Source organism: Olea europaea, unplaced genomic scaffold (genome assembly GCF_002742605.1).
Source record: "Olea europaea var. sylvestris unplaced genomic scaffold, O_europaea_v1 scaffold1649, whole genome shotgun sequence".
Taxonomy (NCBI): domain Eukaryota; kingdom Viridiplantae; phylum Streptophyta; class Magnoliopsida; order Lamiales; family Oleaceae; genus Olea; species Olea europaea.
Window position 1 is genome coordinate 124,127 of NW_019234147.1, and position 14,578 is coordinate 138,704.

At 33.9% G+C, this 14,578-nt stretch overlaps 1 protein-coding gene across 3 annotated transcripts; it reads left to right on the forward strand.

Annotated features, from left to right (window-relative positions):
* The first annotated feature begins 817 nt into the window (after positions 1–817).
* Positions 818–14,127, forward strand: LOC111377378 (lariat debranching enzyme). 3 transcript variants are annotated; one of them, XM_023000454.1, is made up of 10 exons: positions 818–1,266; positions 1,790–1,873; positions 2,877–3,034; positions 8,502–8,623; positions 9,096–9,289; positions 9,591–9,773; positions 9,857–9,975; positions 10,062–10,201; positions 11,922–12,041; positions 13,015–13,483. In XM_023000454.1, exons 2-10 carry the CDS (start codon positions 1,859–1,861, stop codon positions 13,098–13,100), a joined length of 1,137 nt encoding a protein of 378 aa, XP_022856222.1. In that variant the 5' UTR covers positions 818–1,266; positions 1,790–1,858; the 3' UTR covers positions 13,101–13,483. The 3 variants fall into 3 exon arrangements, 2 of the variants coding, with proteins under 2 accessions (XP_022856222.1, XP_022856221.1); XR_002699712.1 differs by lacking the exon at positions 1,790–1,873 and adding an exon at positions 13,774–14,127 and having other exon boundaries at positions 819–1,266; positions 13,015–13,168; XM_023000453.1 differs by lacking the exon at positions 1,790–1,873 and having other exon boundaries at positions 819–1,266.
* Positions 14,128–14,578: the final 451 nt, after the last annotated feature.

Below are 14,578 nucleotides of genomic sequence, written 5' to 3' on the forward strand. Positions count from 1 at the left end.
ATTGCTTGTCCAAGCAAAAACACATGAAAATTTAATGATACATATCACAAATCTTGTTTTCCAAATGGGTCAAGAAGAAATGTTTTCCCACATAATCTATGTTTCCTACATTCATTTAGAAAAAAAGCAGTCATTGTAAGGATTTAAAGACTAGAAATACAAATTTTTCCGCTTGAATAAAAAATAAATAAATTATAAAATGCTTGGAAGTTGGAGTACAGAACTAAAGTAATTGAATTGAAAATTGTGAAGGATCATTTCAATATTCCTAACTTTAAGACCAAAACACCATTTCAACGGTACAAAAGCGTAGCCCAATATCTATACTATAAAAATGAATTCGCCTATCTATCGTCAAGCGTTCCTCTGATCATCACGACGACTAATCAAGACCATCAAATGTACACATACGTCACTGGAATAAATAATCTAACATCTACACCAAAAGATACCAAAAAAATATTGAAAAAATATGTGCATACATACATCTATGTATATCGAGACAGGGAGCGAGGGATTCTCACCGGAGAAGCGACGAGTTTAGAGATTTTTGTATGAAGAAAAAGGTTTTGGTAAATAATGTAACTGTAGAAAACCAGCTGCTTTTATGATTGAAGAAGATGACGGTGTAGTTTTGGGGAAGATGATTTAGGACGTGCAGGTGATGAAGTGGGAGAATTTGAGAGTATTTATTATGGGAGTAAAAGTTTTAATTATTTTCAGAGTATTATTCTAATTGATTAATTTTAGTGGGTATTGGGTCTAATTTTCCCCATGTAAAACCCGTTACCCGAGCCCACCAACCCGAAATGCAAACCCTTTCCTCCTGCCAACGACAACAAGGCGGCCCAAAATTCTCCTACCACCCAAATCAAAAAACGCCCCAAGCCCTAGCACAATACCCGCCACCGCCGACAACCACCACCACTAGAGCGTCGGTATAACGGCCATCCCAACTACCGGGGCCTACAATCCTCGTCTACATCAACCTCCACCTTTGCTGGCGTAGACCTCAGGAAATTCCCAGAAACACCATTATCGCTCGACCCAACTGTCGCCAATCCGGGATTCACGATCACTATCTCGGTTCAGTGAATTGTTCTCTCTTAGCTCTAAAGATACTTCAACCATTAATTATTCCAGATGAAAATAGCAGTTGAGGGTTGTATGCACGGAGATTTGGACAATGTATATGCAACTCTTTTACATCTGCAAGAAGTCGAGAATATGAAGATTGATCTTCTCATTTGTTGTGGGGACTTTCAAGTACATTTCTTATTTCTTTCTGTACCCCCTTCAATTGCTAACATTAACTTTTTGTTCTTTGCATATGAAGTTTTAATGAATATGTAGCAGCAGGTGGTTTTATCTTTAATTTTTTCAAATTTTTTGGGTTACTGTTCGAGGGTTCAGTTTTTGCTTCATTTAGAAAGTTAGAAATCTTTGTTTTGATAATGTGAAAGGCAGCTTTAGAATGAATTGACTCACATGAAAATAGGACAGTTGATATTTATTCTGTTGTAGGATATGTTTCAGTTTATCATCTTGGTATTCTTTGTGTCATTTTTTGCTAAAGAGAGTTTGTTGTCTTTATCTAACTTGTTTGATGGATATGATGAAGCCCCTTCCCTTTCTATCTCTAAAGTACTGAACGGAACTTGATTCTGCTAGTTGTCTGCCTACTTTAGGAAGATTGATTTTACGACAGACATTCATGGGTTGCGATGGAGCAAGTAGTTCAAAATCTCTTGCTTCTTTTAGTGATTGTACCTTCTCTTATGGCTTCCAGCTTGGGTAGAGAGGCTGGGCATGTCAAAAGGAAGATAGGTGTACAAAGATTCAAATTTCATGTTATTGCATGGAGTTTTCAAATGTGAGGTTCATTAGACCCCTTATAATTTTAAAGCACTTGATTATTGTTGAAATTCTGGAGATGTGGCAATATTCTACCTACCATAATTAACCTTGTATTTAGGGAAATTGTAATTATTGTAATTAGGATTGATTCTTGGAGATTATTAGGCTGATTTATGATTTTTATTTTTCCTTTTTTAATCCGTCTCATATACTATTAAAGGAGGTCCTTGGTTGTATTATTAACTATGAAAGTATAGAGAATTTTGTCTCTTTCCAATTTCCTCAGTTTTCGATTATAATTATAGTCAACGATCATTTAAATTCCACAACAAAAATGAATTTTAGGAGCTTACAGAAATCAGGTAGTGAGCCTTCAGAAATTTTGCTCTGTATTCTTATGTCCACCAGTTATTGACATATGAACATGGACGGATGAAAACCAAATTGACATTGCTATACTCCGTTTAGGTATTCTTTTGCCTGAACTTAGATGCTCACTTTATTATGGTGCAAAAGAGGAATTAGTCTGCATTCGATGTCTAAAGCCAACACTTTTTACAACCGTTCATAATTTTCCTAGATCCATTCTCATCTCTTTGGCAGAAAAAGTCATGATTGTTGGAATCTATTTGTCTAAATGGTTTATATACACTCCACAATAGTGGTATAAATGCACCATATCACAAGGTTTTAAATCTGCAATTCAAGTAGATTATTTGTATCACAAGTTGTGAGGGTCAAGAATAGTTTCGGATGTCTGTTCTGTTTTAATCTTTGATTTATTGTTTTGTTGGTTTAATATTTGCTCTATTTTGCACAGGCCTCAAAAGAAGCATGGTCTTGTTATATTTTTTTATTTTTGCATTCAAAAGCATATTCGGTAGTGGCTTTTTTAGTAGAGTTCGAACAGAAATGTTTCAGAAGAGAATCAATGCTTTACGAACACCAGTTTCTATAAGACTCATGTGAAGAGATGACCTCAAGCTTAGTTAATCATTTTTTATATTTTGTGCATGCAGGCAGTTAGGAATGAGAAGGATTTGGAAAGTTTAAATGTTCCACCTAAATACCGAAGCATGAACTCTTTTTGGAAGTATTACTCAGGAGAGAAAGTTGCACCAATTCCAACTATATTTATTGGTGGAAATCATGAAGCATCCAATTATCTTTGGGAATTGTGAGTCGTCTACTTTGCGTTAGATCAATTGGCATTTAATTGTGAAAATATATGATTGGGATTAAAGAAGTTATAAAAAAGTTAATGGCTCCATAAGGGATTTTTTGAAATAATGGGTCAATATTTTGTCATCTTCCTACCTACATTAAATCATAAGGAAGATGAAAGTTGATTTTTCTCTCTCTCTCTCTTTTTTTTTTTTTTTTTTTTTTTTTTTCTCCAGTTTTTAAGTTCTTGTGGAATCAATTTGGTTTGATACTGGCAGTCTACTCCATAGAAGCTACATATCTACTTATGAAATTGAAAGAAACATTGGAAAATGGAAGAGGAATTGCATATGAATAGATTTTGAGTGAATTGCTATGGTAGATTATAGTGATGCCTCGAGTCTCAATTTCCCGAGTTTCGCTAAAACCTTCTTAGACCTATATCAAAAGTGTAAAGAAAAAAGAAAACCGAATAATATTATTAATACAAATGAAAAAAGAACAATCGATAAATACATTCATATCAATAAGCTTAAAAAAAAAAAATGGATATTAAATTGCATGTCAAACAATTTTGACTTGAAAGAAACAAGACTTTAACGACACACAATAAAATTCATAATATATAAAAAAATTCGAAATTCGTAAAATCTTTTATTGAGTTTCACCACTGCAAGTCTTCGATACCGTGCACTATTGAATTCCTGTAGGAAAAACATAAAGGGTGATATTAGAAAACCCCAATAAGTGTATGAGGTGAATAGAATTCGCACTTAGATTTAGAAAAGGAAACTCGTAACGTACTTAAAGAAGGCACGAGAATTATACCAAACTTAAGTAGCATTAATCTTGTACATAACGCTACTACACTTTGATCCTAACCCATATAAATGAATCCAAAATTTAGAAGTACGAAGTACAATTCACATAGAACACACACATTAACACTTACTTTTGAGAAAATTTGACGAGAAATGGAAAAGTCTTGGTGAATTAGTTTGAAGCTCCAAGGAAACCCCATTTCTTGCTTTGACTTCTTCCCAACCATAAAAAAAGAAACTTATATGATGTCTATTGTGTGTATGGCTGAATGTTAGATAAGAGAGAAAATAGTGAAAGAGAGAAGCCTTATGGGGTGGGGGTGCTTGGTTATGTGTGCACACATGTATGTGAATATACATTAGTTTTTATGGTTTGACTTTCACCGTAAAGGAAATATAAATCATTTCTTAGACATTAGTATCTAAAACTTGCTTCTTTTCTTCAAACCTAGATGTGATTCATGTTTGCAGCAGAAAAATCTCACTAGATTATACTAACAATAATCATTTCTTGTTTATGCTAATAAATATTTACATATTAGCGCGCACACATATAAACGTAATCTTGAAATTTAAAAGAATAATCTAGACCATTATTAAAATACTATGGACACAAAATAATTTTAATTATTTCCTTCTACTATAATGAAAAATTCGGTACTATAGACACGGCTTAAAGCTATAATTTCAGAAATTGCAAATAGGTCCCTAAAAACTATGATAAACAACCAATTAGGTTCCCGAACCTTGAAATACTTACCATTAGTTCCTAAATTGAAAAATAATGGCTAGTACTAGGGTAAGGGCTGTTATCATATAGCCCTCTAGCATAAAATCTCTCCTCAAAATTTTACCTTAAAATTTGTCTGAGAGTTGTGGATACTTTGTTCCACTAATGGAATCACTGTATTTATGAGTGTTTCAAAGCTCTATCCTCCCTATAACTCGATTAATAGTTTACCCCATGGATCTAATCAAGGACGTACTTTCTAGGCATCATCGATTGTAAGGGTTTTTAGAATCATTAGAGATTCTCAAATGAAAATGGGAACATATAACAATGAACTTGTCGTTTATATTCCGAGGCGCGTAAGATGTCACTAGGCTATTCGGGTAATTGTTGATCGACTAACCAAATCATCTCATTTCTTGCTAGTTCGCATGACATTTTCAATGGATAAGTTTGCACAATTGTATGTAAATGAGGTGGCAAGATTGCATGGTGTTCTTGTTTTGATCGTTTTAGACAGAGACCCTAGGTTCGCATTTAGGGGGTGTTCGTGCCCCATTATTTGTGAATAATGTATTATGGAATAGTGATTAATGTTAAAATGTGTGGTTAAAAAAAAAGGAAATGCTTTTTATTTATGTGTAATATTATTTTAATGAAAAATGTGGGGTTGAAAATGAGTACCGTAGAAAAAATAATGTAATAGAATGTGGTAAAATGGGAGATGAACAAAGCCTTAATTTTTGTGGAAGACCCTACATTGAGCATGGGGACAAAACTAAAATTTATTACAACACTCTGCTTTCAGACATCTGAACGGACGATTTAAAAGCTATATGATTCAAATTTGTCCTCCAGTTTGGAAGACATTGGGAGAAGCATCTACCTCAAGTTTATCAAAATATTGTTGCGTGTATTCTACGTGAATTGTATTTCGTACTTTTAAATTTTGGAATTATATATTTGGGTCCTATATAAATAAGATAAGAAGATCGAAGTTTAGTAGAGATACTCACAAGAGTTAATACCACTGAAGTTCGGTATAATTGTCCTGCCTCTTTAATCTACATTATGAATTTTCCTTTCCAAATTTCAATTCCCTGCACGCATTTATTGGGATTGTTAATTTAATCCTTCATGTTTTCCCACTATAGAATATTAGAGGTTCATGGAGCTGGCTTGCTATGCGAAACTCAATAATCTCATATTATTGCATGCTGTTAACCTCTTGTTTTTTTTCAAGTCAAAATTGTTGGACAGGCAATAATCTTTTTTGAATTTTGCTTATCGTTATGAATGGAAATTTTCTGTTTTTTTATGTATAAATAACTCCCAGTTATTTTTTTTAGTCTTTTGAAATAGGTTAAGTAGGTTTTCGTGACATTCTGAAATTTAACTTACGGGTTGTCACACAAATAATTAGATATATCAATAGATAATATGTATAATAGAGCAGCCACGAGTTTGCAGTATAGTAACCATAGTAGTAAAGGATTTAATAATTGTAGATGGGCATCAACATTTTGTCTCAAGTCTGTAACTTTTTGGTTTACTCATGGATGGCTTGCAATACATTCAAGATGAGGTATGTTTTAGTTGATGAAGCTAGGAGAAGATAAATCATAAGTTTGAATTTTGGAGGACTCCTTTGACTGCAATAGTTTAGGTTAAGGAAGAATCATTCAGTTCCCAAGGAGTGATTGTATGTACTTAGGTTCAATTATTAACAAGAAAGAGTTGATGATGATGCAATGTATAGGTTAAGGAAGGATCATTAAGTCCCAAGGAGTGATTGTTTCTAGTACTTGCGTTTGATTGTTTACAAAGATTTGAAGATTATGCAATGTATACAAATTGAGCGAGTTGGATGATAGGTTATTGGGATCTTATGTCATAAGTAAAAAACTTTAACATATTAGATCAAAAGAAAAGTTCCATGTAATGGTTATTAGGCCATCTATGTTGTATGTAACTGAATGTTTGACCATTGATGTACAAATTATCCATAATATGGTCGCAGCTGAAATGATGATGTTAAGATGTATGAGTACCTAGATAAGAAATGAGAATGTTCGCCTATATCTGGAGGTAGCACCAATTGAGGATAAAATAATGGAAGGACAACTTAGGTTACTGGGGCTTGTCTTTCATTTTGGCCCATCACAATACTGATGCAATTCTTGTAAATAGGTTGGACGAGGAGATATACATCTAAGTTAAGATTGCCTGATACGGTTGCAATGTATTTCATTGCTTTAGAGTGATGTATTATAGCAAGAGTATTTATATTGCTGACGCCAAATTAATTGAGTATTTATGATTGTTGTTGAGAATTTTTTGCCACACATAAGGTTTTTACCCCACAGCCTATACATAGAAAGCTCATACTTTTGAGTTCTTCATATTGTGATTCATTTTCATCTTATTTTATCCCTGCTATCTGCAATTCATTATGATTCTGCACTTGTAGCATAAAGTTCTGCACTGGTTTTTAGCCTTATAATGTTCTATGTCCATCCCGAATCATATCTTCTGTTGTGTTACTATCCAAGTTTCACCCTTGGCTATTATGCTTTTATTTTTTGCTTATGACAATTATCTGTACGCTACTGATATACATCAGCACCATTCCATTCCATAGACTTTGGAAGTTGGCAAAAGCTTCCTGATTATAAAATCTCTCCCCCAGAGTGTTGCATAAGAAGTTCTTATATTTTCACTGCTTAGCCCGAAAGATCAACCTATTCTAGAACACCCTTTTTTTCATGCTAAATGTCCATATACACTGTTGCTCCTTCTTTCTGATCGTTTACTCCACATTTTTGGGTCCTTGAAGTTAAAAAATTGTGGAGGTGCTCTGACAGTTTTCATAGGGTATACAATCGACCCTTTATGTTCACTATCTTACTAATACATTTCTTATTATTAGCCCTTGCTTGGAAGAGATTTTTTCAAAAATCATTTTTCCCCAAACTTATTTTTAACCACACACTCTCCAATATCAATTACATGTATATCCATAACTTTTTCCTACTTTTAAGTTTTAACCATTGATTCTCCAAAAGAAAATCGTTTTTCAGATGGAAAATTCTCTCCTTAACGAATGCTGAATAACACTTTCAGGAATCAACTATATTCTATGTTTCAGAGTAAGTTTATAAATATATGTTTCTGTATGTATGTGTGTACATTTTTAATTGGTTATGTACTTGTTACTGCACTACGTTAAAAAAATTATCCTTCTTTTGCCAACTCCTGGTCATTATTACTGGCTAGAAATGTCTTGAGCCATTATTAGAACTCCAAGGCAAGCCTTTTATTGCTGGCGTTAGCTAGATCAGGAAGAGATGGTCTTATTTTTGTCAAACTTTTAGTTGAACACAATCTAAACGAGTCTGTCATTGGATTTATTTATATTGCCAATCTTTAGATAAATCTCTTGTACATGGATATTGGTTTACGCATCTGAATCAATCTGACTAATTATTTTGGAAGAGTTCTTATTATTCTCAATGGAAGAAACGTCATAGTATTTTTATACTACAATAGATATGTTGGCGAGCAGTTATATTGACAACAGCGTTGTTTTCTGGTTCACATGGACACTGAACTTATATATCTACAACAGATAATATGAAAGTTTCTAGGGAAACCTATAAATTTATAATGCACGGATAAGATTAACGTATTCTGCTTATATTTTTGCCTTTTTTTCACTTTTATTTATTTATTTATTTTTGTGACTATAGTATGGTGCATAAGTTTGCATCAAGGTTATCAAATTATTACAATAATGAAGTTACAATATTAAATCTATATGAAAGTTGGACAACGGAGAGAACGGAAATATTCAACAAAATTTTTTATTAGATATTGCCTCATGGGAGAGTGGGATGGTTAGCTAATGGAAAATTCTTCTATTTTCTCAGATACTATGGCGGATGGGTTGCACCTCAGATCTACTTCCTTGGGTTTGCAGGAGTGGTCAAGTTTGGAAATGTTCGTATTGGTGGACTTTCTGGGATTTACAAAAGACACCACTATTATTCAGGTATTATATATTGAGAGCTCACTGCCAGGTTTATGAATATTCATATCGCAGGAGAATGAATGTCCTTAATTTTTTTTTTTCTTCAATTATGCAATGATATTCATGAATTCTAATTTTAGCAAAGGTTGCAATGTTTATTTAGGTCAATTTGATCGTGTTTTTTGACGTTGTATTGAAAGCTTTCTTTAAGGACCATGAAAAGCATAAGCCTATGTTTGAGCTCCATTTTTTTTTCAAAACTCATATTCAACCACACATTCTCACATAAAATAGTTTTATACGTAAACTAAAATTTGTCTATATTTTCTAACTATACATTCTCCAAAAAATTACTATTTCAAAACAATTTTTACCCAAAAAATGGGTCTAAAACGGGGCCTAAATCTCATTCCTAAATACTTTTAACATTTCTTTGTGTGGTTTTTATCGTGTACTGGTGCAAAATATGTAGAATGACATTTTGGGTGTGCAGGACACTATGAAAAGCTCCCTTACAATGAACAAGAAATCAGATCTATATATCATGTTCGTGAATATGATGTTCATAAGCTTATGCAAGTTGAGGAACCAATTGATATCTTTCTTTCCCATGATTGGCCTGTTGGCATCACTGACTATGGGAATTTGAAGAACCTTCTTCATCAAAAACCTTTCTTTGAAGAAGAGGTATTATAAATTTTTTTTTAACTGAATTCAAGACTTGACATGTCTTCCTAATCAAAGTGGAGTATTGCATAGAATAAATTTTGTGCTCATGCATACTCACAAAACTTGAGGCTGGTAGGTAGAAATTATAACTTATATAAGAATAATTACCTTAAATTTATTTACTATATCAACTAAGCATACCATATATAAAATGACTATGTAAATTGAAAATGCATGGTGCTATGGCATTGTGTACTCAGTTTGAGGTGCCACTTTTTTGCTTGTCCTCATGTGGCGGTACTCTGCATATTATATTTAGATACTGGAAGGAACACTGGGAAGCCAGCCCGCTGCAGAATTGCTGGGAAAGTTGAGACCTTCTTATTGGTTTTCTGCACATCTACACTGCAAATTTTCTGCTCTAGTTCAACACAGGGAAGGTGGCCCTTCTACAAAGTTCCTTGCCCTCGATAAATGTCTTCCTGGACGAAAGTTCTTGCAGGTGTTTGTTAGGATCCTTAGTTCTTTATTACAGAAGCTTTTTGTAGCTATTAAATGAAGCTAACTTTTAGACCTGGATTATAGATTGTCGACATTGACTCACAACCAGGGCCTTATGAGCTTCTCTATGATGAAGAATGGCTTTCAATCACAAGGAAGTTCAACTCTGTGTTTCCTCTGACTAGGAAACGTGCTAATTTTAGGTGTTTTTATTATGGATTTGCTTAAGATAATATTCTTATTGCAAGTGTTAACAATCGACTGATAATTATTTCCTTTTTGGTTATAGTGATGCCAAGCTTGACATACACGGGTGTCGTCAATTTGTGAAGAATAAGCTCCAAACAAGAGGTTGCAAACCTTTCGAATTTGTGCATACCGTGCCGTACCACAATCCTTCTCAGTTTAATGCCAATTATTTTCCTTATGGTGAGTATCTTGGCAACACTATGATGTTGTTTGCAGTCACCTTTGTCTTCAGATGAAATTCACCATCTTTGGTTAAATTCAGAACAATTGGTTTTAGACCATTTCAACAAATGAATAGTACAAGCATTTTGGGCTTAAGTCCGTAACTTCACTTGATTGTGATACTAATGGATGAACTAAAATATAACTCAACTACTTAGCCTTGTTTGAAAGTGATTTTGAAAAGAATCACCTTTCTGCACTCATTTTCAACCACAAAAAAAATAAAAATAAATAATAAATAAATAAATAAAAATGAAGCCTTTTTCACATTTTCCCATTAGATTTTTTTAACCAAGTACACTTCAAAAAATTTCTTTTCGTAAAATCTCTTTGAAACAAGGACTTAACTTCTGACATTCTGGTACTAATTAAGTTCTAATTTTGTTCTATTTTGGGGAAAGGGTTAAGTTAAAGATGCTATGTAAAGTTGTTTGATATGGGATTAGAAAACTACTTACATTATTCTGAGTCGTATTGCATCTTTTCCGCACAAATTAGTCCAATAGGATTTTCAATCAGCAGTATGACTATACAAACTTCTGTGTTTGGGTTGGGCAGCACGGATTTCTAATCCAGAAAGTTGGTAACATAAAATGAGTACTTTGTCCATTGTTTATTGTTAAAAATCCTAACATAACCTTACCCATATTTTCCTCTTCAAAGCTGCCCCCAGTCACCGACTACCACTTACCGCTTTTCCTCTTAACCTCCACTACCAACTGCTACCATTGCCAACCTCTTCACTATCACAACCACCACATTCCCAGCCTCCTCCATCACCACTCATCAACAACATGCAAACCCCTAACTTTAACCTTACTTTTCCCGCCACCATCATGTAAATTCACCAACCCCCTTTCAGACCTACATGCTGCATTGTAAAAATCAGTTCTAAGCAAAGAGTGAATGTTTGGTCTGGAAGTTACTCGTGGAGAGTTTACTGGGTTTGGTAGAATTGATTTGGGGTGTTGGTGTGTGATGATTGGTATGGTCTCCATGGGATGATGGAGTTTTTGGGACATGGCTGGTGGAAATTCAGAGGTGACAATGATGGTCGGTGGCTGATGAATCTTGGTTTTCTCTCTTTTTATAATGTCTGGGTACAAACGGGAGAAAAATAAAAGGAAATTTGCAGCTGAGGTCTATGTTAATGCAAGTAACTAAAGGCCTTAGACTAAAGCCCTGGGGTGACCAACTGTGTCTTAGGCCCCAAGGCCTAATAGTCACATGTTAACTATTACTTGTCTGTCTATGCTAGTTGGAACTATACGTTAGATACTAGGAGATCTATTATTTGTCTTTACCGGGTAAAGTGTTGGGAGACTTGCCTTTTTAATGAGAATTGCTGCAAAGGGCAAATCAATTTTTCCAAAGCTCTTGTTATTTTTACATGGTATTAGAGCTCCAACTGAAAAATAGTCAATTCTTGTGCAATTGTTTTTTGGTGCATTAGGATTTCGATAACTCCAGTTTAGCATTTCTGGTTGGGATCTCTTCTGTCCAGCTTGTAAAGTGAGATTAGTGATGATTCCTGTCCTGAACATCAATCATAATATATGTCAACAATAATAGCTGACAATTTGACATGAAATTTTGGAAGTTCTTTTGCTTGTGTCTGATATTATGTTGCTGGGGTTGGTAATCTGGTCTAATGATCTGTTATTTTCCTTCTTTTCAGGACATTGTCGGAACCCTCAGACAGAAGCTTTATTGAAGTTTCTAGACCTTCAATATCTTCTTGATAATACGGCTGAATTAGACGAGCTATCTCGAAGTCCAGGATCATTTTTCTCTACAGGTAAATATGCTGTCACCAATATGTTTGTCAAGCTTCTTTAGGGATTGTACTGTTAAAAAAGTTTGTGAAACTTATTTGCACAACATGGACTTGCTGGAAATTTGTAGCGATTTTGGTTGATAAGGATCTAGAATGGGGAGAGGCTGACCAAAATTAATGAGTGGTTGCTAAGGATATGGTTGCAGTTGATGTATTGCTGAAACAAATGAAGTAGCAGGGGAGGATTCACATAACCCACTGTAAATGCGTGCTACAATGCATTTTCAATGGGCTTGTAACTGTGACTATCTTAGTGTGTTGAAATTCTTTTGCCGAACTGTGGGAGAAATGACAGCCACCTTTCTTGACCCTTCATTAGATCTTTGGAGAGATAAATTTGCATGCCCTTTCTAGATGTATTAAATAGGCTGGAAACTGTGTTGGTTGCAATAAAGGGATTTTTTGTTTTGACCCATGACTTAATTTCTAACGAATTCAACTAAGAAGTTAGATGTGATGTTTAAGGAAATGTTCAGCTTGATCTTTTGTTTTGAAAGAGAAGAAAGTAAACTTGATCTTATAAAGCACGCCCTTGACTTTTAATCTTATTCCTTAGTGTTCAAAGAAATTATATTCTTGTTACTCGTAACTAAAAGATACAGAATAAAGGGAAGCAAACAAATGCTCACATATATTGACTGCTGAATGCAAAGTGCAGCTTTATTGGCTGGCTGTCAATTTGAGTTGCCAACATATTCAATTTGATGGTTATATTTTGAGGTGATTCACCGATTATTTACTTACCAAGGTCTGCATTTGAGGACTGTTCTGTTCTCCCTTGTATTTTTAATTGTAGCCACCATGATGTTACAGTCTGGGTACTTGGTTAATTTGTATGCTTTGGCCAGAGAATTTTTAGAACATTTTAGGCATGAAATTACCACGACTCTAAAATACAAACCAGTTCTTTAACTTGTTTTAAGTGCAAGTGCAGGCTCCCTTGATAATGACAGTGAAGATATTCCAATTGATGATGTGGATGATGTTGAACTCAACGAAGCAGATGATGCAGAAACGTAAGAAGAATGTGTAGAAGCTTGGATCTTGATTGGTCTTGTCCCTTCATGAGATGAATATAAACCAGAACGGTAAAGATTTAGGCATAATGACGTTGAGAAACTTGGCACTTTCTGCTGTTATCTCGTCATTACTGATAATCGAGGCTGATTATTTGAGTTTCTCACTGCTTTTCTTGGATGTACAGTGTCTTTTTAGTGTGAATCTAGAAAAATGGTAGGGCTTACTTATTCAAGAACTAGAAGTGTTTATTTTTAGGAGAAATTTCTTTAAATATGTTTGTCCATGAGCTAAAATGAAATGCTAAATGTTCGAAAATTCCATCAAGTAGCCAGAAATAACAATAACTATATAGTATTCAAATAAATGATGAAATATCTTGCTCCTCGTGGTCTTCTTATTTTTTATTTCTTCGCCTCTATTGTGCCGTACTGGGTACATGTTCTTGATTAAATTTATTTATTTATTTTTATACACGATGGTACTGTTTAAGTTGTCCATGTGTTTTGCATGTAGATTTGAATGTGTCAACAAATATCGCAGGAGCATGTTCCATCTCAAATATGTAGAATGAATATTCCGTGCCATTCTTTTTTCCCGATAGGAAGAGTTTTCTTATTCTCTCCTTTATGTTTTGTGATAAATATGCGACTAATTGAAACGTGCATCTTTGTAGGTTCGAACACTAGCACTAGCACTAGCACTAGCAGGATCTTCAGCTTCGGAGTTCGGTTATTTGTGATCTAAAAATGTGTACGTTTCATGATAAATTATGGGTTAAATTACACAACCCTTCCTTGAGGTTAATGATGACACCTAGCTAATGTATTTCACTTATTCAACAAGGTTGCTTAAGTCAATACTTAAACATAAAATCCCACTTGGTTAGGACTTGTCATATTTAGAGGCACATATCACATGTTTTTTTGAAAGTCTTTTTACGGATTTGTTAATTTTGAAATTGTATTATTAAACTATTGTAATATATGAATTTTTCTCAAAGATAATTTAGCACAACAAAAGTTATGTAGAAAAAAACTTCCAAGATGTGTATTCCTTCAACTGAAGCGCTAAATCTATGCACCTGTCCTGGAGACCACGTCCATGGCTATATGTAGAGGCCTACAGTTGCATTTTGATTATTTTCAAAATTAGTGTAAAAATAATGTCTTCGTCTCTTCTTTAAAAATATTGTTATTTTCATTTTCAAAATTAGTATAAAAACTACGTCTTCATCTCAAATATTATATTTTTTTACAATATAAATTTATACACGGATTATAGATTGTCAACTTCATGTCATTCATTGATGCTTCAAAGTAAGTAACCTTATTATCTAAATTTATGTCTATCTTAAGGTTGACGGCATATATAATAATATTAGTTATTTGGAAATTTTCAATAAGCTTTAATAGTAGTAGGATATGGGTTTAAAAACGTAGTGGAATATGAATTGCAATTGAAATTCTTTCATTACAAAG